The sequence below is a fragment of the Bombina bombina genome, chromosome 1 (assembly GCF_027579735.1).
Source record: "Bombina bombina isolate aBomBom1 chromosome 1, aBomBom1.pri, whole genome shotgun sequence".
In the NCBI taxonomy this organism is placed as follows: domain Eukaryota; kingdom Metazoa; phylum Chordata; class Amphibia; order Anura; family Bombinatoridae; genus Bombina; species Bombina bombina.
Window position 1 is genome coordinate 359,684,320 of NC_069499.1, and position 27,026 is coordinate 359,711,345.

Here is a 27,026-nt window from a genome sequence, read left to right on the forward strand (position 1 = left end):
AGGACCTACAAGTCTATACCGCCTTACACAGCAACCAGAGACTGGTATAGCAGCAACAGCACTGACCTGCACAATTTGGTGACAACAAATTCTGGGGACAGAAAGCTGCAGAAGCTAGCACAAAGTACAGCTAATATTAGTGTGTCAGAGAAAGTACTTCTCTATGTTCCCCAAACTCACCTCTGATGTTTAATGCCAAAAAGCTCTATTTTAGTTTCATCTGACCATAGAACCAGATCCCATTTGAAGTTTCAGTAGTGTCTGGCAAACTCAAGAAGCTTGAGGGTTTTTTTAGATAAGAGTAGGGGCTTTTTTTTAAAAAAAAAAACCCATTCCAAACAACTTGTGGTGACGTCGATTGTAGTTTTTGAGACTTTCTGACCCAAAGACACAACTAACTTTTGCAGATCGCCAGCTGTGATTCTTGGAGATATTTTGGCCACTCAAACCATCCTCTTCACAGTGCATTGAGACAATATTGACACACGTCCTCTTTCTGGTTGATTCATAACATTTCCAGTTGACTGGAACTTTTTAATTATTTCCCTGATTGTGGAAACGTCAATGCTTTTGCTATTTTCTAATAACCACTTCCCATTTTGTGAAGCTCAACAACCTTTTGCAGCACATCACAGCTATATTCCTTGGCCTTAGCCATTGTAATGAATGACTAATTAAATTTGGCCTATGTGTTACATCATATTTATACCCTGTGAAACAGGAAGTCATGGTTGAACAATTTCCTGTTCCTAGTCACTGAGGTGTACTAAAAAATGTAAGATATCATTTGGCATATCCTTCAAATATATTTTTCTCATAATAGGGGTGCCAATAATTGTGCCACACATATTTAACAAAGAGTTCTTTTTTTTAACAAAAGATCAAAAGGTTAAACAATAGAGAAAATTCTTCACAGACTTCTTTGCTCATATTTACCAAGGATGCCAATATAAGGGAACTGTATGTATGTATATATATATATATATATATATATATATATATATATATATATATATATATATATAGAGAGAGAGAGAGAGAGAGAGAGAGAGAGAGAGAGAGAGAGAGAGAGAGAGAGAGAAAAGAGGGGTATATCACCACTCCTATATAGATCATTTCCCCATAGATAAGCGGTATCCATTGGAGACCGGTTTATGGGACATAATTGTTTCATTTTATTTCCAGGAATATCTGCATATGTAACCCTGGAATTGGTTTGACCAATAAGACTGCTGTTTGTTAGTCAGTTCGAAATTTGGGACTCCTTACCTTTATCACATATGTTGCCTATATATGAATTGTTTTGTTAATATTTCTGTGCAATTAGACATAAATATATATATATATATATATATATATATATATATATATATATATATATATATATATATATATATATATATATATATATATATATAGTACTTTACTAAACGTCTGTTTCTCCTTGTGTTGTCTTAGCCTTATTTAATAATTTTCGTTACCCCCTAGTGCTGGCTTAAGAGTTACTTTGTTCTCTTTTTTTTCTTTGCACAATATATATATATATATATATATATATATATATATATATATATATATATATATATATACAGGGAGTGCAGAATTATTAGGCACGTTGTATTTTTGAGGATTAATTTTATTATTGAACAATAACCATGTTCTCAATGAACCCAAAAAACTCATTAATATCAAAGCTGAATAGTTTTGGAAGTAGTTTTTAGTTTGTTTTTTGTTATAGCTATTTTAGGGGGATATCTGTGTGTGCAGGTGACTATTACTGTGCATAATTATTAGGCAACTTAACAAAAAACAAATATATACCCATTACAATTATTTATTTTTACCAGTGAAACCAATATGACATCTCAACATTCACAAATATACATTTCTGACATTCAAAAACAAATCAGTGACCAATATAGCCACCTTTCTTTACAAGGACACTCAAAAGCCTGCCATCCATGGATTCTGTCAGTGTTTTGATCTGTTCACCATCAACATTGCGTGCAGCAGCAACCACAGCCTCCCAGACACTGTTCAGAGAGGTGTACTGTTTTCCCTCCTTGTAAATCTCACATTTGATGATGGACCACAGGTTCTCAATGGGGTTCAGATCAGGTGAACAAGGAGGCCATGTCATTAGATTTTCTTCTTTTATACCCTTTCTTGCCAGCCACGCTGTGGAGTACTTGGACGCGTGTGATGGAGCATTGTCCTGCATGAAAATCATGTTTTTCTTGAAGGATGAAGACTTCTTTCTGTACCACTGCTTGAAGAAGGTGTCTTCCAGAAACTGGCAGTAGGACTGGGAGTTGAGCTTGACTCCATCCTCAACCCGAAAAGGCCCCACAAGCTCATCTTTGATGATACCAGCCCAAACCAGTACTCAACCTCCACCTTGCTGGCGTCTGATTCGGACTGGAGCTCTCTGCCCTTTACCAATCCAGCCACGGGCCCATCCATCTGGCCCATCAAGACTCACTCTCATTTCATCAGTCCATAAAACCTTAGAAAAATCAGTCTTGAGATATTTCTTGGCCCAGTCTTGATGTTTCAGCTTGTGTGTCTTGTTCAGTGGTGGTCGTCTTTCAGCCTTTCTTACCTTGGCCATGTCTCTGAGTATTGCACACCTTGTGCTTTTGGGCACTCCAGTGATGTTGCAGCTCTGAAATATGGCCAAACTGGTGGCAAGTGGCATCTTGGCAGCTGCACGCTTGACTTTTCTCAGTTCATGGGCAGTTATTTTGCGCCTTGGTTTTTCCACACGCTTCTTGCAACCCTGTTGACTATTTTGAATGAAACGCTTGATTGTTCGATGATCACGCTTCAGAAGCTTTGCAATTTTTAGAGTGCTGCATCCCTCTGCAAGATATCTCACTATTTTTGACTTTTCTGAGCCTGTCAAGTCCTTCTTTTGACCCATTTTGCCAAAGGAAAGGAAGTTGCCTAATAATTATGCACACCTGATATAGGGTGTTGATGTCATTAGACCACACCCCTTCTCATTACAGAGATGCACATCACCTAATATGCTTAATTGGTAGTAGGCTTTCGAGCCTATACAGCTTGGAGTAAGACAACATGCATAAAGAGGATGATGTGGTCAAAATACTCATTTGCCTAATAATTCTGCACTCCCTGTATATATATATATATATATATATATATATATATATATATATATATATATATATATATATATATATATATATATATATATTTATTTATTTATTTATATTCCAAATAGCTGATCCACCCACCTATTGACAGCTACTGGGGTGCAAATATGTAATTAATACTTCCAAATGAAATGCACTCATCAGAACCAGAATCAGCTCTGATGAAGGGGATTTGTACATCCCCGAAAATGTTAATTAAACTTTGGATTTATTCACCCAGAAGGTCCCATGAGAGCATTTCATTTGTAAGTATAAATATATATATATATATATATATATGTGTGTATTTATGTGCTTATATATGTGTGCGTATACATGTGTATTTATGTGCTTATATGTGTATGTATGTGTGCACATACATATTTACACATATAAACACATAAATACACATGTCTACACATAAATTCACCAATATATATGCACACATACACATATTAGAGAGAGAGAGAATATGGGCCACATTACAAGTGGAGCGCTTAATATTGCTTGCGTGCAAGCGATATTAGCACTCCACTGAGTAATACCAGTGCACGCTAAGGTGCGCTGATATTACAAGTTATAGCTGAACCAGTGAACAGGTGAAGTAATCAGCTAAGCAATAACACCATGGTTACTAACCTGCTCTCACCCATCAGCTGATTTTTTTTCACCTGTGTACTGTTTCCGCTTTAATGAGCATCTGGTCTGTTAAGGGTACTTGAGGACCGCAATTGAGAAACAATGATCTAGGCCTATATAGGTAACTTGAGGGCACTCTCAGGTTCTTTTGAAATCCATCTTTATTCATGTGGTGTTAAAACTCAAATTATTGAAAAAGTTTTAATTGTGATACATTTGGTTTTAATGTTCCCAATCGTAAACCTCCATGTCTGTTTATGGTTTGGAAAATTTAAACCAAACATATTAAAATTATAATGTTTTTTATGATGTCTTGAAAAAGGCTTAACCAAAAAGACGAAAACGCTGACTTATTGAATTTAAAGAGTTTTAACACTACATGAATAAAGATTAATTTTAAAAGATCATGAGAGTGCCCTCAAGTTACCTATTTATTCTATATTATTGAATTTGGAGGAAGCACCCGGGCATGTACTTATATGCATGAAGTGAGTGCATGACTGCTGGTCTGTGCTTTTTCACAGAGTAGAACTTTTCTGTAGTATATAAGTCTGATCCGGCTTATTACGGTCAGTCCAGCGCTGAAATACCAGGCAATTCCTCTCTGAACAAGGAACATGGCACAGAACCCAGACTATCTCCTTGGGTAACCCATGCAAACGGAAACCTCCTGGGAAAAAATTGAAGCAAGCTCCTGTGCTGTAGGCAGCTTCTTCAAGGTAATGCAATGTGACATTTTGGGAAAACGGTAAACAACCATCAAGATAACAGTGAGTATTTCCACTGGAAAGGTAGACAATGAAGTCCATGGAAACATGTGTCCAAGAGCGCTCACCATTCGCAATAGGTTGGAGAAGACACACAGGAAGACATCAAGGAGTCTTATTCTGCGCACAGACTGAGCAGAAGGCAACATATGCAACATCAGAACGAAGACCTGGCCACCACAATTGTCGAGTGACAGAACATTATCCGTGATAGGGCATCTGCAACATACTCCTCCAGAGACCCGAGGAGGAACGGTTCAGGGTTGCAGGTCTATGGTACAATCGTAAGACCAGTGAGGAGGCATCGTACTGGCCCGCACTTTGTCAAAAACGTTTTGAAGCTCTCAGTACTCCTCTAGCAATCGAGATACCGAAGAAGTGCACAAGACTTTGACTGCTTTCCGGAGACAAGTGGAGGTATATTGCAAGGACCATGACAATATTTCGAACCTACGCCAGTCGAGATTGGAATTGTGCTTTTGGAGCCAGGAATAACCCAGAACAACTGGAACTGAAGAGTTTCATAATGGAGAGCCCTAACAGCCATTGATAATGGAGCGGTTTCATGAGCAACGAGTGCTGGCTGAAGGTGTCTGCCATCAATTGCCTCAATAGCAAGTGGAGAGGACCGAGGCAGTACAGGAATGGAGTGCTGTGATACAAAAGCACTGTCAATGAAATAGCACCCAGAACTAGAGTCTAAAAGAGCCTGGGTGACTATGGGGGAGTCCACCCAGGAAAGGACAACCGTAAGCAAAGCTTTCTCTTTTAGAGGTTCCGGGGATGAGGATAAACCACCCAAAGTCTGTCCCCAACAGTACCTTAGGTGCATTTTCCCGAACATGTAGGACAAAACTTTAAAAGGGGACCTTGTAGCCAACAATAGAGGCAGAGCCCCTCCCTCCTACTAAAGGCCCTCTCGGCTGCGAAGAGGGGCGTGAATCCCTACTGCATAGGCTCAGCAGTACCTGGTGTTACAGGACCAGAAGGCATGGATGGGAATGAAAACTTAGGGGACAACTGGACAGGAGGATTCTGCAAGTGTTCCTTGAAAGACGGTCTCTCTGAGTCTGTCAATTAGGATTAGAAAAGACAACAAGGCCTTGAGATCCTCTGATTAAAGATGAAGTTGCTGCCAGAGATTTGCCATATAAGAAAGCCCAGGAGAGATGGTGGCAACAAGGGCTTCATTATTCCAACCTACCTCTGCTGCAAGTGTGTGGAACTCAATGGCATACTGGGCTACATATCTCGTACCTTGCTGAATGGACATGAGACATTTGGCAGCAGAGGAGGAGCGAGCCAGGACATCAAAACCCCTCGAAAGGAGGCCACAAATTTAGGGTAATTAGATATCACGGGTTTATTAGTCTCCCACAAGGGATTAGCCCAAGCAAGAGCCGTGTCAGGGAGTAACGAGATAAGAAATCCCACCTTAGATCTGTCAGAGGGAAATGTCTAAGGTAACATCTCAAAGTAAATGCCCACCTGGTTCAAAAAACCTCTGCACTGGTTAGGATCACTTCCATATTGCTGCGGAAGAGGTGTAGAACCAGACATGCTTCTGGAAAGTCTAGGTTCAGCAGCGGTAACAGAAGCAGGAGCAGCCATAGCTTGTGGGGCACTCTGGTCCAAATTTGCAGTGTGAGTCAGAAGGGTTTACAGGGCTAGTGCAATTTGATACATGATGGTGGGTAAAGGTGGATTATTAGCACCGTCAGGATTCATAGCCCTTGCGTATTGTCAGGGAACCAGGAATCAGTTGAATAGCTAAATGAATCACATCTTTATTAAAAAATAACAAAAAATAATAAAATGTATTAGCAGGAGCAAAGGTATGATTCTCACAGCACTTTACAATTTAATAGTTAAACCTCATTTTGAATTTATGAATATTGTGTCAAGGATATAACTAGAAACTTTTCAAAGTGGACTACTAAAATGGCACATTGTCCAAAAACATATTAAAGAATATAAATGACTGAGTAATATTACATTTCTTATAACAAATACTCAGCACTTATAGGGCTAGATTACAAGTGGAGTCCTAAATTATTGTGCTCCTGAAAGTGGGCAAATTTTAATCAGCTATTACACGTGGCTGGTTATTGCTAACGCGAACTCGCGGTAGCAAGTAACGCTTATAAAATTAACCAGAGATCAGATTGTCTCGTGTAATTTATTGAAAAATAAAGATGGCAGCATTTTTTTTTTAAATAAAATTATTGCTCTAGGCAATATTTGGGGGTTAAAGTTGGTGGGAGTGGGATGAAAAGTGCCTTTACATTGCAGTCAATAGCAACTGTGTGTTCTCAGTAAATATATATGTATGTAAGGGATTTTTTTTTTTAAATAAAAAGCTGTGACACACTAGGTTATCCATTTAAAAAAAGACATCAATCACCTCTTGGTTTTGTGTAAAATTGTGCTTTGCCCCACGCTCTGCCTATAGTAGCCAAAAATCAAATTCTATAACCTGCAAATGCTGCAAATAAAAATAGGTGAGCACATTAAAAACCTAGGTTACAGATTTTAGAACAAAGCGTGACTTTTACACAATAAACAAGAGGTGTTTAATGTCCTTTTAAGTTATGTTTAGATAGTTGAGAAGTGTTCTATAAGTAATTAGTTTTAAATCAGTAATTTGTCTGGCATTTCAATTGTTTAAAAGTGTATTGCACAGATACACAAATACTTATCTCTGCTTGTAAAAATCGAATACAGTATATTAGTTTATTATTGATTACAATTCTTCACAGTACCACATTATCATTTTATTATTGATGTCCATAATAAATTAAACAAGATGTGATACACAATGCTTTTTTAATATGCTGCTGTTGTCATAGGAAATATATAAATCAGTTAGCTGTATAATAATTCAATTGCATTGCATTCACTGAGTTGTGTGCATAGAAAACGCTAATAAGTGTGAAACCTTTAGTGGTCGAGATTCCCAAATCAAACAACTCTCAAGTAAAACAAACCGTTGCTGTTCCTGTGATATTCTTTAAAACCGATCTACTCATCTTTAGGGCCTGATATTCAAAATCTCTCAGGCTTGGAGAGAAATTACGTTAAATCATTGGGATTTTTTTTTAGATCTTGTATTGTAATGTAGGAGTCTCTGATTAACATAAAGAACACTACATAGCAACATAAACATTTCTCAAGATAAAATTTGTGTTTCTAACATTTTTAGGGACCTCTCCGCAGTGAAGAGATGTCTTAGATCATCTCACTTGAGCGGTGAGCTTTTGAATATCAGGCCCTTAGGGAGCTATCTCATATTTATTGGAACCACTCTACAGATAGGGTTGCTATATTGCTGCTTTAAAGGACACTTATGAAAAATACATATATCAGGGTTCTTGCAATGAAACTGTTTAAACAACAAAATGTATTTTCATAAGAGTCCTCATATAAAGTGGTAATATGGCAACCCTATCTATGGAATAATATAAAATTTCATTTTTATTTTTTTTCCATTGGAGAGCTCCTTGAATTTTTAGTAAGTCTACCCCATTGTGTTATTCTCTAGATATTATATACATAGATCAGACAAAGATTCCAAGTACATCAACTTGTTAATGTTTGTATGAACCTTACTATTGTTTTCTGCTAGGTATGCCAGCTGAAACAACAACCGCCATATGCTGTATGATCATGGGTGGAATATTTGAAAGGTTTCCAAAACTTAAGGTCTGCTTTGCACATGGAGGTAGGATATCATTTTAACTGTGCTGTAAAAAAAATATTTATTTCTATTTTTATTTCAGGGAAATCTAAGATGTAATCCATATCCCAAATAGAGAACATGTGAATATATATGTTGTACATTTCAATTAAAATCTAAATGCATTCGCCACTGGTGTTATACTTTTATCCCTAGTACTTTACTTAAGGTCTCCAGGTACTCATAACACATGGTCACTTGTAATATGAGTGATGATAAAGTGCCCCACACTATACATAGAAAGTATAGGGCGTGGAATAAAAAAAGTGTGCTTTAACATTCTCTTGTAGATATTATTTTACAATTCACTTGTAATACCAGATTGTGAGCTATTCCTAGGACAGGGTTGTGATATGGATAACGCACCCTCTGAAATCAATACCACTCAACTTGTAATCTAGGCCTATATGTGTTGACAAGTGAAGGTTACAAGATAGACGAGGCTTCGTTGATTGTAAGGAGGTTAACTCGCAACTTGCGGCTGTGACAAAGGGCAAAAAGAAATCTCTTTGAAATGAGCAATTTTCACGTTGCAATGTTAGGGTTGGTTTCAGGGACTATAGGCATTACACACAGCAATATATTGAGTCCCAGAACCTCAACCTCTAAGTTCATTAACCATTTGGAAATGTGAGTCTTGGAGTAGAATTTTCAGTAATACTGTAATAAATGTATTTAGAGAATTAAATATGAAAATGATATCAGTTCTAATATTGCCATTGCACTGTACCAAACGTTCTTTCTTGTTACGGTGCGACCAAAATATAGAAATAAACACGTTCAGTAAAGTATGAACTTACTTTGGTTACTTTAAATATAACGGTCGCACTGTAACAAACGTGTTATTATAATTAAACATTTTTAACAAAATGCCAAAAGTTAAAAACACGTTTATTACACATGTACAAGCTCATATAAGTTTATTATTCATGTACAAGTTACTTTCTAAAGGAATCATTTACATCCTGGTTTCTTAACACCCAGGTCACAGCCCAGCCTTGAAAGCCCTCCTGGTGGGCCACAACCTGAAATGCCCCCACTGCCAGCTGTGACAGGCCTGCGCTCCACACATAAATACCGGGCAGGCATGTCAGAGTATATATATATATATATATATATATATATATATATATATATATATATATATATATATATATATATATATATATATATATATATATATATATATATATATATATATAAAACTTAAATCCAAAAACTTTTCAGAGACTTGATCAGTATAGACACCATGAGGCATATTTAAGAAATGTCTTGCGGCCCTGATCCGACAGTGCAGATCAGGTCGGCAAGGCATCGCTGAATGCGGAGAGCTGCTTCATAACTGCTGTTTCTGGCGAGTCTGAACGCCAGAAACACGGGCCGTCAAGCTCCTTTCGGAGCTTGATAGATAGGCCCCCATATGTATAAATGGTTCCCTAGTGAAAACAACTCAAATCAAGAGTCCCACTCTCACGGAATTCACAAGGTCATTACTTATAACAATACATTCTAATATGTGTAACAAAGGACTTACCACACTGAAGAAATTCACAGTCAGAGAAGAAAGTCACTTGCTAGCTGCGTACTCCATATTACTGCAGCTTAGCGTTCTCCTCTATGTATAAAGCAGGTGTTGCCAGAAATGCTTACAGCGTGTAGCCTCTGTAACTCACCAAATAGTATCACAGGTGAGAGCTGCGTCGAACTCCGGAACTGTTAGGGCTCTCCAAACCCCTATACTCAGAATTAAATTCATGCAAAACAAAATTTCACAGTCCCAGTGAAACAAAGGCAGGGAGAGATTCTTAGAGTTCAAAGTACATTTTATTCCTTACATGCATTAAAAGAGCATAATAGGCACAGCAAACAGACAGACACCACAGCTGAAGTGTTTCCTGCCTCACGGGCAGTTCATCAGAGCTAAAGGACAAGTGTTTCTAACAGCTGTTAAATCAAGGGAAAGCAGTCATATTAACCTTTCACAGTGAAGTATCACACACTTAATTTAACCATTAGGTCGCTTACCCCTCAAACAAACATCCAAATGCAAAATTACATCTAACTAATACAGCTAAATATAAGAAAAACACTCATTTAAAAAACAAACATTTAAAATTCAAGTAAGTAGAATTTTAAGGGAACTCCAAGAAAAATTGCCACATTGTAAATAACTGAGGTTGAAACCACTTATTGCAAAGAGTTAAAGTCACTCTTTGGGGATAAAGATAGCAACAACAAAAAATATGTCTAGGGTGATTATATAAGCCTGTGCACCCTTCCCTTGTTCCCAGTTTGTTTGGATTTGAGAGCTTGCATTGTGTGGCTGCTTTAGGGTCTCAGGTATTGGAAAGGACCTTGACGTGGTACCTGAGCTTGTCCCATTTGGCCAGATGCGGTAACTAACCTTTCCATTTTTGCTTTTAAATCTTAGCTGAGAGCTTGTAAGTGAGTGCTGGACTATCTCTGTGTGTTGTATTAATTTATTTTGTAATTTTCCCTATGGTTCTTGCACCTAGACCTGTCTGGGGTTAACTGCCTGTGACTCTGGGGACAGCACAGCTTCCTGTGAGTGCCGGTGAGCACCCAGGGCTGAGCATGTTACAGGGTCATGGGATGTGTACCCGATCCGTGTGAGAGTGCAGTCCCTTTCCGTGTTTTGTATATGTCTAGGGTGATTACATAAGCCTGTACACCCTTCCCTTATTCCCAGTTTACTTGGATTTGAGAGCTTGCATTGTGTGGCTGCTTCAGGGTCTCAGGTATTGGAAAGGACCTTGACGTGGTATCTGAGCTTGTCCCATTTGGCCAGATGCGGTAACTAGCCTTTCCATTTTTGCTTTTAAATCTTAGCTGAGAGCTTGTAAGTGAGTGCTGGATTTCCTCTGTGTGTTGTATTAATTTGTTTTGTAATTTTCCCTATGGTTCTTGCACCCAGACCTGTCTGGGGTTAACTGCCTGTGACTCTGGGGACAGCACAGCTTCCTGTGAGTGCCGGTGAGCACCCAGGGCTGAGCATGTTACAGGGTCATGGGATGTATACCCGGTCAGGTGTGAGAGAGCAGTCCCCTTCCGTGTTTTGTATATGTCTAGGGTGATTACATAAGCCTGTGCACCCTTCCCTTGTTCCCAGTTTGTTTGGATTTGAGAGCTTGGATTGTGTGGCTGCTTTAGGGTCTCAGGTATTGGAAAGGACCTTGACGTGGTATCTGAGCTTGTCCCATTTGGCCAGATGCGGTAACTAGCCTTTCCATTTTTGCTTTTAAATCTTAGCTGAGAGCTTGTAAGTGAGTGCTGGATTTCCTCTGTGTGTTGTATTAATTTGTTTTGTAATTTTCCCTATGGTTCTTGCACCCAGACCTGTCTGGGGTTAACTGCCTGTGACTCTGGGGACAGCACAGCTTCCTGTGAGTGTCGGTGAGCACCCAGGGTTGAGCATGTTACAGGGTCATGGGATGTGTACCCGGTCTGGTGTGAGAGTGCAGTCCCCTTCCATGTTTTGCATATGTCTAGGGTGATTACATAAGCCTGTGCACCCTTCCCTTGTTCCCAGTTTGTTTGGATTTGAGAGCTTGCATTGTGTGACTGCTTTAGGGTCTCAGGTATTGGAAAGGACCTTGACGTGGTACCTGAGCTTGTCCCATTTGGCCAGATGCGGTAACTAACCTTTCCATTTTTGCTTTTAAATCTTAGCTGAGAGCTTGTAAGTGAGTGCTGGACTTTCTCTGTGTGTTATATATATATAAATATATATATATATATATATATATATATGGCCCTGGACTACCAGGCCTTGAGCTCATTTGGGTTGAGAACCACTCATTTACATTACATCTTTGCTGTAGATGGAGATAATACTTTAAACATTCCGCCAGTGGCAGAAAACCATCACCTTCCGCTTCCACAGTGAAGTATGGTAAAATACTTCTTGGTGAGACTAACTTCTAATAGTGATTTCATCCTTTTATAGCATTTCACCAATCACAACCGAAACGAGAATACCTTTTTAACAGCAATATTACAACATCTGGCCCATAGACAGATTGTTTAATTGCTATTTGCTTGGGATACAGACAGGCTCCTTGGCAGATTGAGTACACAGTTTTCTACATTCAGGCCATAGACTTCTTTAAAAAAAACTTACTTGTCTTGTTTTCCTTAAAAGGCTGGTCAGACACATCCCATGGAACCTACTTTGTTAGGTCACACAGAATGGAGGCTACTCAGTCATCCATCTCTTGGTCTTACATTTGTGCTTGCACTCCAGTCACTACATGACAGACAATCATAATCTAGGAAATTCTATCAGATATTGACATAAAAAAATTCTCAAATACTACTAACCATTGGGTCGATCACTATTCTCAAAAAACTGATGATTTATCTGCAAAAGTCCCTATAGACTTTAATGGTGTTTTTCTAAAGGCTTGTGATATCCATATCCAGATGCACAGGTTCTGATGTGCGCAGCAACGTTCACAAGTTTGGCATTATAGCATGCAGAACCATAGTTCTTTTATGTAGTCTAGCATGTATTGCAATCAGACTAAGATTATCATATACAGCACCATGATCATATTTCAGTTCTATTTTTCTTATTTTTACTTGCTAGTTTATATATGTGTGTGTGTATGTATATATATATATATATATATATATATATATATATATATATATATATATATATATATATATATATATATATATATATATACATATATATATATATATACACACACACACACATATATACTAAAAAAAATTAAAGAAAAAAAATAAATATATATATATATATATATATATATATATATATATATATATATATATATATATATATGATACACTTTTCAACAATTTGTTTTATGATTTCATGAAAAAGTGTGTAAGACATCCTGCCAAGCAATTTGAAAGGAAATATTTTTTCTAAGCACTACAAAGCTTTCTTGAGATTTCCAGTGAATGTATGCTTTCTGACGGAGTGCTTTGATACTTCAAGTGCAGCGATAAAGGACAGAGATGTATAATGATACTAGGCTGATGCTATTAATAATTTTAAACATGGTTGAAGGACAATATGCAGTACAATTAGATTTAATTTTTCTTAAAAAGTTTAAAAAAAGTAAAATCACGTTATTGTGAAAATATTCTAAAACCTTGTATCTAATGCTAAGACTTGTGTCCATAACTGCAACATTGTTTGTCAGCCTGCCTACTAATGTTGAAAATGTCTTTATATTTTTGAATCCAGATGTAGTTCTGTCATTAAAGTGTATGAGAAGTGCTCTGACAGAGCCCAGCAGCTTGCCCTATGGGATGCAGCCCACCCAGAGTGCAGCCTCTTTTAGCCCACTTGTGTTCTATTTTTGTGTATACTAAAGGATTCTACCTGCTGTTTGATTGCTATGTATACCACTTCTTTTACTTGGTATTAAAGATTACAATCCATATGAGTTAGTTATAATTTAATGATTTGTTGGTTACTTTATTGGCACGTTAATAAATAAAAGTCCCATCACTTGAGGTTCCCTATGTGATCTCTCTCACTCTTACACACTCTCTCTGTCCCCCGCTCTATCATGCACTCACCATTGCTCTCACCCCCACTTCAATTTTTCATGTAACATTAAAGGGACATTAATGTTCAAATTGAACCTTTGTGATTCAGGTAGGGCAGGGGTTTTTAAACCTGTCCTCAGGACTCCCAAACAGGCCAGATTTTAAGGATATCTGAACTGGAGCACAAATTAAATTATCAGATGATTAGAAAATATGGTTATTTACTAATCATCTGATAATCAACCAAGCTAATATTGAAAATCTGGCATGTTAGGGAGGCCTCATGACCAGTTTGAAAACAACTCAGATAGGGCATACCCTTTTGAACACCTTTTTAACATATTAATCACATTTACTACATTCTTTTGGCATTCTTTGTGAAAGTGTAAACCTAGGTAAGTTCAGAAGTAGCAATGCACTACTGGAAGCTAGCTGGTGATCAATAGCTGCAATTAATGCCTCCTGTCATTGGCTCACCAGCGTTGTTCAGTAAGCTCTTAGTAGTGCATTGCTGCTGCTAAGCCTACCTAGGTTTACTCTTCAACAAAGGATACCAAGAGAACAAAACTAACTTATTAATAAAAGTAAATTGTATTTTTATAAAAAAAAATTAAATTACATGTTCTATTAGATTAATGGAAGTTTGTGTTTTCTTAAAGGGACAATAGTCAAAATGAAATATTTCCCTATTTATTGGGCCAATGTGGCTTTTAAATTGTTGATAAAAGGGTCATAAGTAAAACTTTGCTCATAGATTATTTTTCTTTTTTTTTCCAGGCGGAGCCTTCCCATACACAATTGGACGCATTAATCATGGGTTCAAGGTACGACCCGATTTGTGTGCTGTTGATAACAGGAAAGCTCCAGAAAAGTATCTTGGTTCTTTTTACACAGATTCATTAGTTCATGATCCCCAGGCATTAAAACATCTTGTAGATGTGATAGGGGAGGTGAGTACACAACTTATTTGGCTATTTGCATTGCATTGTTGGGCTAATTAATAAGTTAGAGGTAATGGGGCCCATTTATCAAGCTCTGTAAGGAGCTTGTGGGCCCGTGTTTCTGGCGAGTCTTCAAACTCGCCAGAAACAGCAGTGATGAAGCAGCGGTCACAAAGACCGCTGCTCCATAACCCTGTCCGCCTGCTCTGAGCAGGCGGACAGGAATCTCAGGAATTCATGGTTGACACCTCCCTGCTGGTGGCCGATTGGCCGCAAGTCTGCAGGGGGCGGCGTTGCTCTCCGCATTCAGCAAGGCCTTGCGGACCTGATCCGCACTGTTGGATCAGGTCCGCAAGACCTTTGATAATTCGGCCTCAATATGTCTAATTGTTCAGCGTGAGTAAGATTCTAACCTTTTCTGAGTAAGAGCACAAAGGTTACTTTTTTATTCCTATATATCACAGTAAATGAATACAGTGAAAAATGAGGCTGAATCCGATGCTTATGCTTTATCAGGTCATCAGGTCTTGCTGTATTCATCATAAGATCCATTTAAATAGAAGAATGCTTCTCATTACTATAGACTGTATGATCTGCATTTTTGTGAATACAGCTAAATTTTTTTATAATATCATCATATTTAATTACATTACACCAGCAAATGCATTTTAGTGACATCTTTGAGACAGTTATTTCAAAACATTAGGAAAAAGGACAAAAATTTATAAAAAGGTGCAAAAAAGGGAATGAGGGACAATAACAAATAGCATGGGGTAGATTTATTAATAGTCGAGCGGACATGATTCTCTGTAGCGAATCATGTCAGCTCGACCTCGCTAAATGCCGACTTCTCTGTAGCGAATCATGTCCGCTCGACCCTGCTAAATGCTGACTTCTCTGTAGCGAATCATGTCCGCTCGACCTCGCTAAATGACGACTTCTCTGTAGCAAATCATGTCCGCCCGACCTTGCTAAATGCCGACTTCTCTGTAGCGAATCATGTCCACTCGACCACGTTAAATGTCGACTTCTCTGTAGCGAATCATGTCCGCTCGACCTCGCTAAATGTCGACTTCTCTGTAGCGAATCATGTCCGATCGACCTAGCAAAATGTTGACTTCTCTGTAGCAAATCATGTCCCCTCGACCTCGCTAAATGACGACTTCTCTGTAGCAAATCATATCCGCTCAACCTCGCTAAATGCAGACATCTCTGTAGCGAATTATGTCCCCTCGACCTCGCTAAATGCCTACAGCATACAGCATTTAACATTGCACAAGCATTTCTAGTGAAATGCTTGTGCAATGCTGACCCCTGCTCACTGGCGGCCAATCAGCTGCTAGCAGGGGCTGTCAATCATCCAGATCGGAAAAGGATTATTTAAATCCTCCATCTGAAAATGTGGAGGACAAGTTAAGGAGAAGCAGTCTTATGACCCCTGCTTCTTAACTTCCGTTTCTGGCAAGCCTGAAACAATGGGGCTTCGAAGCAGCATCCGCTGCTCAATAAATGGAGCCCCATGTCTTAGATGGGTAGCTTTAAGCAAATAGTTTTACCCCTACTTAATGCTTTGATACCTGATGGTCTTTTAGTTTAACCAATCATGCGGTGAATCACAGTCTATCAGCAGAGGCATTTTTTACTCTTTTTCAGCTATTTCCTCCAGCCTCAATTGTGTTTTTGGCTCACAGAGAAAAGTCCTATTGTAATCATGGAGCTTCCCGAGACCAGTTTTGCCTTTTCCAATTCAATACCTCAAGGCATTTGATAAAGACCCAAAATAGCCTTTGGACATATTTGCAAGTATCTTAAGACTATTTGGAATCATTCTATTATGTTGCACATGTGCAAGATACTCTGAGATGGCCACAAGAAACATTTCAGAGGTGCGTTAGAATACATAGCACTGATTCATTAAAGCCATATTGTATAGTCCCTTAGCAGTGGTCAGCGCACACATTTACATATGTAAATGCACTGAGTTTGTGATATCCTGTACAGCTAAGGAGATGTGCAGGAAAAGTGAGATCAGGACCACAAAAGCTAGAAATGGTGTATAACAATCCTTTTCTGTTAATGTTTATTTCTAAGTCACACTAGCACTGTCGTGATTGTCACTATTAGTACAGGCATCTTCATTTCCAGCTATAAAATGAGCAATAATGAGTTTAAAAGGAACCAATTTAATTGGAATCCATCCTCATCACTACTAATGCCATTTGTATCAATGCCGGATGGGCATACTAGGCTCAAAGACTGTGTTCTTTAATTTTTTTAAATATTGCTTTTATCATTATTTCCATTTATTGATTTAAAAGCACAATTTTCTGGTTTGCGCTAACTCATGTACTCAGTCTCCTGTCTTCAGCACAGAATAATCAGAAAAATGGAGGCTTTATGTTTTAGCAGGTGCCACAATAGCGTAATATTGTCTGGTAATGTGGGTAACAATATATGGACAGGTAATGTGCTTACCAGAACAAGAGGCACTGTGCTGTGACCAGTGCGTGACAGCTTGCTAGCGCTTGACAGTGGCTAGTACACTGGGGAGATAACGTTCCTTGGAGTCTTTTCTGGTACCCCCTGGGCAAACTTTTCTTGGTGCTTGTAATTTCAAATGAAATGTCGGACTTGGCGTGTTGTTTTATTGTAATAGAATACCACAAAGCACGGACAACTTCTTAATTAAAAAGGCTTTAATATGACGCGTTTCTCAACCCCAACTGGGTCGTTTCTTCAGATAAAAGCGAATGCAAATGGTTACATTTGTTGGCATTATATACACATTGTATCTTTAAAAACAGGAAGTTGTCATAAAATATTTGTCCAATGGGAATGCATTTTCAGTTGTGAGAGCCCAATCTTGGCTGTCAGCTGTTACAGATTGTAATATATAAAAAATATAAAAAATATACATAAAAAAGTAATATAGATAGAGAAGTAAACAAACCCTTTGTAAGGACTTTATATGTTTTTCAAAAAACTGTTACGACCTGACTGACTACAGGCATGCTGGAAACCTAGGTGAAACAATAAACAAACCCTTTATAAGGCTTTTTTGTATTTTTTCATAAAATTGTTACAACCTAACTAACGACAAGCATGCTGGAAACATGCATCTATTTGTGAATTGATACTAATACTAAAACTCCTTAGTGTATGTTCGAAACCTATGGCTATGCAGATAAAAACTATTTTTATATGGCCGATATAGGATTTTCTATAGCTGTGTGTGTGATCACAAAAAAATCTGTATGATGGCCCCTTTGATGTCCTATAAATTTGTAAATCTGTAGTGAATAATTCAACATAGTTTGACTAGAATATGATATTTGTCAAGCTATTGTGAAATATTCTTACACTATATTTCCTAGAAAAAAGGCGTGTTTGATCTTTAGATGTCACTGTATTCAATATCTACAACTGTCAGCTGGGTGTGATATGATATTCCATATTTGAAAAACTCCAAATTTCTATTGGACCCAATATGGTATACCTGTTTGTTTGATAGTAGTGAAAGTAGGTGTATATGTGGGCTTATACTAAATAGCAGAGTGTCTGCTCAAAAATGGTATGTATGTATATATAATACAAAAACAATGAAATGTTAAAATATTAAAATATATATGTGTGTGTGGGAAAGTGTATAAGTAACTTGTCACTGCAATGAAATAAGTAAATATAATAAAATTGAGGGTGTATGATAAAGATATTAGAAAACAATGAATGCCTATGAATTCAAATCGCATTGTGTCAGTATAAATACTATTGCTGGGAAATGGATCATAGCCTATACGCTATAATCACCATGACAGTGGAACTACCAATTGTATATGTAAACAATAATGTTGTTGTGAGTGAATGATGTAAATACAGGGTGGAAAAGGGAAATAGAGTCTGACATGTAGGAGAACAAACTCAAGGATATATGGATAGGTGTGGGCTAGTGTTTATGTGTATATGTTAATGGAATATTTGTGAAGGACCTGTGAATAAAAGGGTGATGGGATATTTGTATGGATGGATATAGGTTTGAAAAAAGGGGAAGTTTATAACAAGTAATTGTAGGGATCTATCAATTGAAGGCTGCCAAATCCAAATTTGCATTAAGCCCATAAGGATGTAGTGTCTTCAATCGATAGATCCAATATGTCTCACGTTGTCTGAGTCTATTGAGTCTGTTGTAATCCGAACTTTTGGGAACAAAGTCAATGGGAATATATTTGTAAATATATGGGTTCCCATTGTGTTTGGTTAAACAATGGTTGGGTATACTATGTTTGATTTTGTTTTTTTTAGAATTTTTGCAGTTACGATGGTGTTCTCCCCATCGGTTTCTCAGCTTCCTGGAGGTGCGGCCTACATATTGGAGGCCACATACACACTCCATGAGGTAGACTGTGAAAGATGAATTGCAATTAAAAAAAATGGGGATCTGAAAAGACTCACCCGTTACTGTGGACTTGAAATTTTTTATACCAGATTTTATAATTTTGCAAGATCCACAACCTGTCTTGCCACATTTGAAAATTCCATACATACCAAACAGCCCCTTGTTTTTGTTTGAGTGGTGTGATGTTTTGTTAGTTAGTTTGTGTTTGACTTTCTTGCTGGGAGCTAGCTGGTTTCTGAGTGTGGGCGCTCTCCTGTAGACAATTTTGGATGTGTCCTTGACTAGATGTTTGAGAACAGGATCTCTTTGTATTATATGCCAATGTTTGTGCAGTATGTTTTTGATTTGATAGAAATCAGAGTTATATTGTGTTATAAAAATGGTTTCTTGTCCAAATGTGTTTTCTGTGTTGGTGGTTTTATTATCTGATATAATATCTTCTCTGTTTAGGTTTTTGGCTCTTGTTAAAGCTTTGTCGAGTAAACTTGGGGGGTAATCTTTTTCTATAAACCTGTTGTACAATATTTGGCTCTGTTCCAAGAAGATGTTATAATCGCTACAATTGCGTGGTATCCTACGGAACTGGCTGTATGGTACATTGCATAACCAATTTTTATGATGGTTGCTATGATAGTTTAAAAAGCTGTTGCTATCAACATCTTTAAAAAAAGTTTTAGAGGTAATGTTGGATTTGTCCATACTTAATATAAGATCTAAATATTCAATATTTTGAATTTGTATATTTGCCGTGAATTCTAAACCCATGTCATTACAGTTCAGATGTTCTATAAATTGATTGGCCCTGGTGATGTCTCCCTCCCATAGAAAGATAAGATCATCTATATATCGGCCATAGAAGACCAGGCTTGCCCCAAACTCTGTAGGGTAGATGTATCTCTCCTCAAAGTAACCCATAAATAGGTTGGCAAAGCTTGGGGCAAACCTGGTCCCCATGGCCGTCCCTTTGGTTTGTCATACACCCTCAATTTTATTATATTTACTTATTTCATTGCAGTGACAAGTTACTTATACACTTTCCCACACACACACATATATATTTTAATATTTTAACATTTCATTATTTTTGTATTATATATACATACATACCATTTTTGAGCAGACACTCTGCTATTTAGTATAAGCCCACATATACACCTACTTTCACTACTATCAAACAAACAGGTATACCATATTGGATCCAATAGAAATTTGGAGTTTTTCAAATATGGAATATCATATCACACCCAGCTGACAGTTGTAGATATTGAATACAGTGACATCTAAAGATCAAACACACCTTTTTTCTAGGAAATATAGTGTAAGAATATTTCACAATAGCTTGACAAATATCATATTCTAGTCAAACTATGTTGAATTATTCACTACAGATTTACAAATTTATAGGACATCAACGGGGCCATCATATAGGTTTTTTTGTGATCACACACACAGCTATAGAAAATCCTATATCGGCCATATAAAAATAGTTTTTATCTGCATAGCCATAGGTTTCGAACATACACTAAGGAGTTTTAGTATTAGTATCAATTCACAAATAGATGCATGTTTCCAGCATGCTTGTCGTTAGTTAGGTTGTAACAATTTTATGAAAAAATACAAAAAAGCCTTATAAAGGGTTTGTTTATTGTTTCACCTAGGTTTCCAGCATGCCTGTAGTCAGTCAGGTCGTAACAGTTTTTTGAAAAACATATAAAGTCCTTACAAAGGGTTTGTTTACTGCTCTATCTATATTACTTTTTTATGTATATTTTTTATATTTTTTATATATTACAATCTGTAACAGCTGACAGCCAAGATTGGGCTCTCACAACTGAAAATGCATTCCCATTGGACAAATATTTTATGACAACTTCCTGTTTTTAAAGATACAATGTGTATATAATGCCAACAAATGTAACCATTTGCATTCGCTTTTATCTGAAGAAACGACCCAGTTGGGGTTGAGAAACGCGTCATATTAAAGCCTTTTTAATTAAGAAGTTGTCCGTGCTTTGTGGTATTCTATTACAATACAACAACACGCCAAGTCCGACATTTCATTTGAAATTACAAGCACCAAGAAAAGTTTGCCCAGGGGGTACCAGAAAAGACTCCAAGGAACGTTATCTCCCCAGTGTACTAGCCACTGTCAAGCGCTAGCAAGCTGTCACGCACTGGTCACAGCACAGTGCCTCTTGTTCTGTTAAGCACATTACCTGTCCATATATTGTTACCCACATTACCAGACAATATTACGCTATTGTGGCGCCCTCTTTTCCTTCTTGCATTTCCTAGCTTTTCCCCCACTCTCCAGGACCAAGAGGAGCTGCCTGCCTTCACGCTACTATTGCATTCCAGAAGAAAAACAACTACTATTGTATTCCAGAAGAAAAACATCTACACGGATTCACAGAAACCTCTTTTTTTCAAAGACACACTCATTAACCGGTTCACGGTAGAGTTGCACACTGACTTTGTTTGTCAAATATATATGTTTTATGTTTGTTTATCAGCGCGCTTTCTTTATCCCCACCTGGGATAACCTATGTTTATGTTTTAGCAGCCTGCAAATCTAAAATCCTGATTGAGGAGAAACACCATTAAAACCAGCAGAACAAAGTGAGGATGTTTGTGAAAAAAGGCCCTGTTTCTCCTAGCCACAGAAAGGGGTGATAAGGAATAGAACATCAGAAATGGTATGGGGTATTTCTTAAAGGGACATGAAAACCAATGTTCTTCTTTTATGATTCAGATAGAGAATATAATATTTATTATATTTTTTATCTTTTTTATTGAGGTTCAAGAAAAACAAAAACTACAGACAATATGAAGCATAAGCCAATAACAGTGCAAACAAATATATCAATATAGCAATCATGCCAGTACTAAGACAATTTGAGAGATGCGGTTATCAGCAATGAACATAAAAGCATAGAAATATTCAAAACTCACACGTTATTATATTATATTAGTACATTACAAACAATAAGAAGAGTAAAAGAAATATGGCTGATAGACCTCAAGCTTTTATTTATAGTAGAATATAAATGTAAATTTGGAACAACTATTCCTAAAAATAAGGGCTACGTTTGGACCCTATGGTATCACAGGAGTAAAAAACTAAGAAGGTACCTAGAAAACAGGGGACCACTCTTGAGTCCCATAATAGGATTGTCAAAGTAGATTAGATATGTGCAGTGAAAACTAACTATAAATGCACTATAAATATATTATAATGAATACTGCACAAGGCAAAATATAAATGAATACTTAACACAGAGTATGAGTTAAATTATTTGAGGGATGGGGAAGCACAATAAACTATCAAAAAGAAGCAATAGCTTTAAGATGGAACTCATCTGACTGGATCCCAAAGCAATATAAGCATAAGAGATTTTTTATCAATCTAAAAATATAGCATAACATAGCCCTTAAAATAGGAATCTGGGATCTAAAACATACACATAAAAATATAAGGGTTAACTTATACGCAGCAAGTCCTATAATAATAGCTGCAGGAAAGTGTTATTTATAACAATAAAGATGGAGAAGGCATGGTAATGTTATACCCTTTAAGATGCTTTGGTGCTTGAACCTGTTAGATAAAGTAAAGTAATAGGGCTTTTCCAAAAGATTAGAGTTTAGTCAATGCAATATGTGCAGGTCTTTAAAACCAAATTAACACCATAAAAAAACTAGGTAGCAACATAAAAGAAATAAAACTTATTTGTACTTAGGATTTACATGTCAACTGACCTTATTTTTATCCAACATCGCACAATTACCCAACTATGGGCACGTATGATAAGTGCAAAAAATCATCTATAAGGATCATCAATAATGATTTCTTTAGTATTTTGACATTAAATTGATTAAGAATCTCAAACGAACAATGCCTACTACCAACAAAGTTAGAAATTAGCTTTCACATTTACATAAGAGGATTATCTACAGGGCCAATCCATGCACATTATATTAGGTTGGATAGGCTGCCCTTCCCGACTTAAGACAGCGTGGCAACCTGTCATAACAACCCGTGGGAAAGGTCTACTAATATAAAATTATAATATGAGTAGCAGGTTCTTACCCCACTGTTAGATAACAAACTGCATATTAACATAAGTATATGGCAAGATGATTACATTTATATAGCTGGGAGATTTAAAAAAAATAAGGTAACTCTAGAGAATCTTGAATAGTGACATTAAAACGATAGAAAAAACGAGAGCAGATGTGTTTGTGTGGAGCTCCAGACTTTAGCCTAGCCAAATTCAAATGAAAATACTTATTTTTGAACTAATTTTGTGGTCTGAACACTTTTGATTCTCTAACTCAAGTCCTGAGAGGGTTTAAGAGACTTTAACAGAACCATCTGCAAAATCAGTACAGTCAGCCGCAACCCAGCTCGTTATCTGCAGAGAGACTACCTGCCAGGCTCTGGAGGGTCGGGGATCCACTCCGGAGCGACGGAACTCTACAGACAATTTCCCACAGCCCTGCAATACAACAGCAGCAGGAGCCTTAGATACGTCAGGACTGGGAGACCTTAGGACCCAGTAGTTCTGGAGCACTACTCCCCCAGTCCAGATTGAGCCCTGTGGAGAACCCTACCTGAGAGGCACGGTCCTGCGAGAAGGGAGACAAAGCGGTGAGAGAGTTCAGGAGACCTTAGGTGCAAGAAGCACAGTCTGTGGCCCTGCAACCGGACCGATTCTAGTTGGCGTGAATGGTAGCCCTTTTGGAACCCTATGAGCAAGACGCAACAGCCATAACCCACGAGGTCATACACCTCTGCCATCTGTGATTTCATCCATCTGCCTGACTTTGTTGACGACTCTTAGAGTTGGAGCTGCTTTCTCTCCCCAAGATAATCGCGTCTTTGGCAACATAGATGTGAGTACAGCCTTGCACGCTACATGGGATCAGAGAGGGAGTTGCGGTTGCAGGCCCCCTGCCTCCAGAGGGTTGGGGTTCCGCTCCAGAGGAGATCACAACTTTCAGAGGACCCAGAGGGAGTAAGCGGATCTGATCAGGGGGATTTATTTATACAGTGGACTTATGGACTGTGTCTCAATCATCAGATGGTGACAGTCGGTAAGCCTCTTTATTTCAAAGCGTTCTGTGAAGTGGGTGCACCCCATATAATTTGATCCTGCCATATGAGGGAATGAGATAGTAGTTTGATACCTATAAGGAAAGCACCTGCCCATTTTCCTGCTATTTGTCATTTGACCAACAGTTTACCTACAGCCTTTCTGGTCCTATTACCACACCGGAGCGGTGCTCAGTAGCCGACTATCTAACCCCTCACAGAGACCCACTTTAACCTGCACATGACCCTCCCGGGAGGCTTGTACCTGAGGCCTAAACCTCCTTAGATCACACTACTGAGAGAGGCCTTATTTATACAACCCAAAACCAAGGGGCACTGAAATTTAGGCCCTCTCCCTTTATATTTGGGAACTGATTGCGCAGCTATATAAAGAGGGGTCACCATATAAGTTTAACACTAGATATTGGTCACAGCAAACCCCATTCTCTATCCCATACACCAGAGGGCCTAACTGGGATTAACGGAGTCATCCAATCCAAAATTGCTTTGAGGGTTGATGGGAGTGGTTGAAGTTTCTCTGCCTTTTCACCCTGGGTTCACTCTGCCCCAACTGGGACTTCACCAACTCCTCTTGCGGAGTCTATATAGATGGAACAGCTCTTTAATACCCCATCCCACGGGCCTAGACTCTCATGGACATAAGATAAGCAGATTACAATCTTCATATTTTAGAGGGCCCTGGAGCCCCTATTAAGGACTTTTCATACAAGATGCTGCTGCACCCACTTATTTGATTCTGGAGATTAAGCCCAGAATGTAATTCAGCCTATGTAACATACCCTATATACAACATTTAACCTATTTTTGCTATTCCAGGTGTCATAATTGTTTGAACATACTGTGACAGTTAACGCTGCAGTTTTTACTAATTATCTGGGTATTGTGAGCCTCTGTGACCACATTCCCCCTTCATCCCTTCCAGCCTGGTCTCTTCCTTTGGTCGGATCCCCTTTTGTCCTGAGGGGGGTGTGGCGAGTCCCTGGGCACTGGGCGGTTCCTTGGAGTGATATACTGAGGAGCCGCGACAAACTGTTCTTTACGGCTGTTTTGGTGTAATGTTACTGTATTAATGCTAGAGTTATAGAGAGTTTTAGTATCGGTGTATTGGCTTATCAGAAACTACCAATTGCCTCCAACTTTCCGACCTAGCTTGTCTAGGTTGGTCACCACCCCTTCCCCTTTCTCTGTGTTGTATCCCACTCTTCCCCTGAGGCAAGAGGAAATCCACAGTAACTGTAGGAGAGGTGGTTCTGAAGACTTATTTGAGCCTTCTATATTTATATTTGGTGACACTCTGACGAAAGATGACTTAGTTCAAATGCATAAGTGGTTTTCACCCCCGCTCTCACTCTCATGCTAAATGTATGTGTATTATATATGCTCTAGATAGACAGGTATAGGCCATTGTTTCTTTTACTTCTTGCAGGTCATGAAAAGTTGGTAGTGTTATTGCACTGAGGTGAATAAAGGTCCCAATGCCCCGCTCTAGAATGCCGCACACTTCGAGGAGGCATCCCAAAACCCCTGCAACTGTTAAAAAAAACTGTCCTGGACCATTTCTCTCAACGATTCACTGACCCTGTCCATTGTGAGAGAATGGGTAGTGATCAGGACTCTCAGGATGAGGGATCCCAGTCTAGTGCTCAATCCACGGCCCATCTGCAACATTACATCACTGAAAACACCCTTAAGAAAATGTTTGCAGCACAAACTAAATCTATCACAGCCGAAATTCAATGCAGCTCAGCAGAGCTCAGAAAGGACATTGCTGAGATACGGTGGATACACTGGAAAGGCAACACAATGATCTTGCTACTGACCATTCCAACTGACTCTCTTATGCCGAGAACTTGGCCGACCAAATAACTCAACTGGAGCTGAAGCTTGCGGACATGGAAGATAGAGCTAGAAGGAACAATGTCTGCTTTAGAGGCATACCAGTAAGCATTTCCGCAGGCGAGCTGCAAGGATTTCTTAAATCCCTTTTTTTTTTTTTCTTAAATCCATTTTTTTAAGAACTCTTGGGTCCCCTTGAGGGCAATTCGCACACCATGGAACGAGTACATAGGGTCCTGAGACCGAGATCGAAGTCTTTGGACAAACCAAGGGATGTGGTGGTATGTTTCCATAACTTTACCTTTAAGGATCGCCTGATACAGGCTGCATTCAGCAAAGCTACACTATCGGACACTTTTAAGGAAATCCAATTGCTGCCGGATCTCTCTGTCCACACTCAATGGAGGCTATATGCTCCCTTGACCATGCAACTACGGAAGGCCAACATTAAATACAGATGGGGCTTTCCCACTAAGCTCATTATCACAAAGGATAATAAAACGCATGTTGTGTCCTCTCCTTCACTTGGTAGTACTCTTTTGGCAAACTGGGGTATTCTGATCAAACCGGAACAGCAAGGGGCAGCACCTTCCTCTAAACTAAGCCCCAAAATGGTCCCTAAAAGAATGTGGGCCAAAGTGACAAAAGTCCAGCCTCTTGGACCAATCATTAAGACCTCAGGCCCTACCAACCTGAGAAACAGCCACACCTCTAAAAGGGACCCTTTGACTCTGAGTTATGTTTAAATGTTTGTGTGTATTATATCTGTAACAGTTAGTTAGGCCTGTTTATATTGTTGTGCTTTATTTATGAGAGCAGGGCTGACTTTCTCAGCCTTAATTGCTATATTCACACTTGCTCCCCCCCCCCTATTTAGGTGCCCATATTAG

The 27,026-nt window shown here is 38.4% G+C and overlaps 1 protein-coding gene across 3 annotated transcripts in view; it reads left to right on the forward strand.

Moving 5' to 3' along the window:
- Window positions 1-27,026, forward strand: part of ACMSD (aminocarboxymuconate semialdehyde decarboxylase) — a 325,314-nt gene that overhangs the window by 216,605 nt on the left and 81,683 nt on the right. For 2 of the 3 annotated variants that reach the window (XM_053698227.1, XM_053698229.1), the window contains 2 exons: window positions 8,190-8,285; window positions 14,631-14,803. In XM_053698227.1, coding sequence (XP_053554202.1) covers window positions 8,190-8,285; window positions 14,631-14,803 — 269 coding nt within the window. The remainder of the gene's footprint in view (window positions 1-8,189; window positions 8,286-14,630; window positions 14,804-27,026) is intronic. The other variant, XM_053698228.1, reaches the window with a different exon arrangement.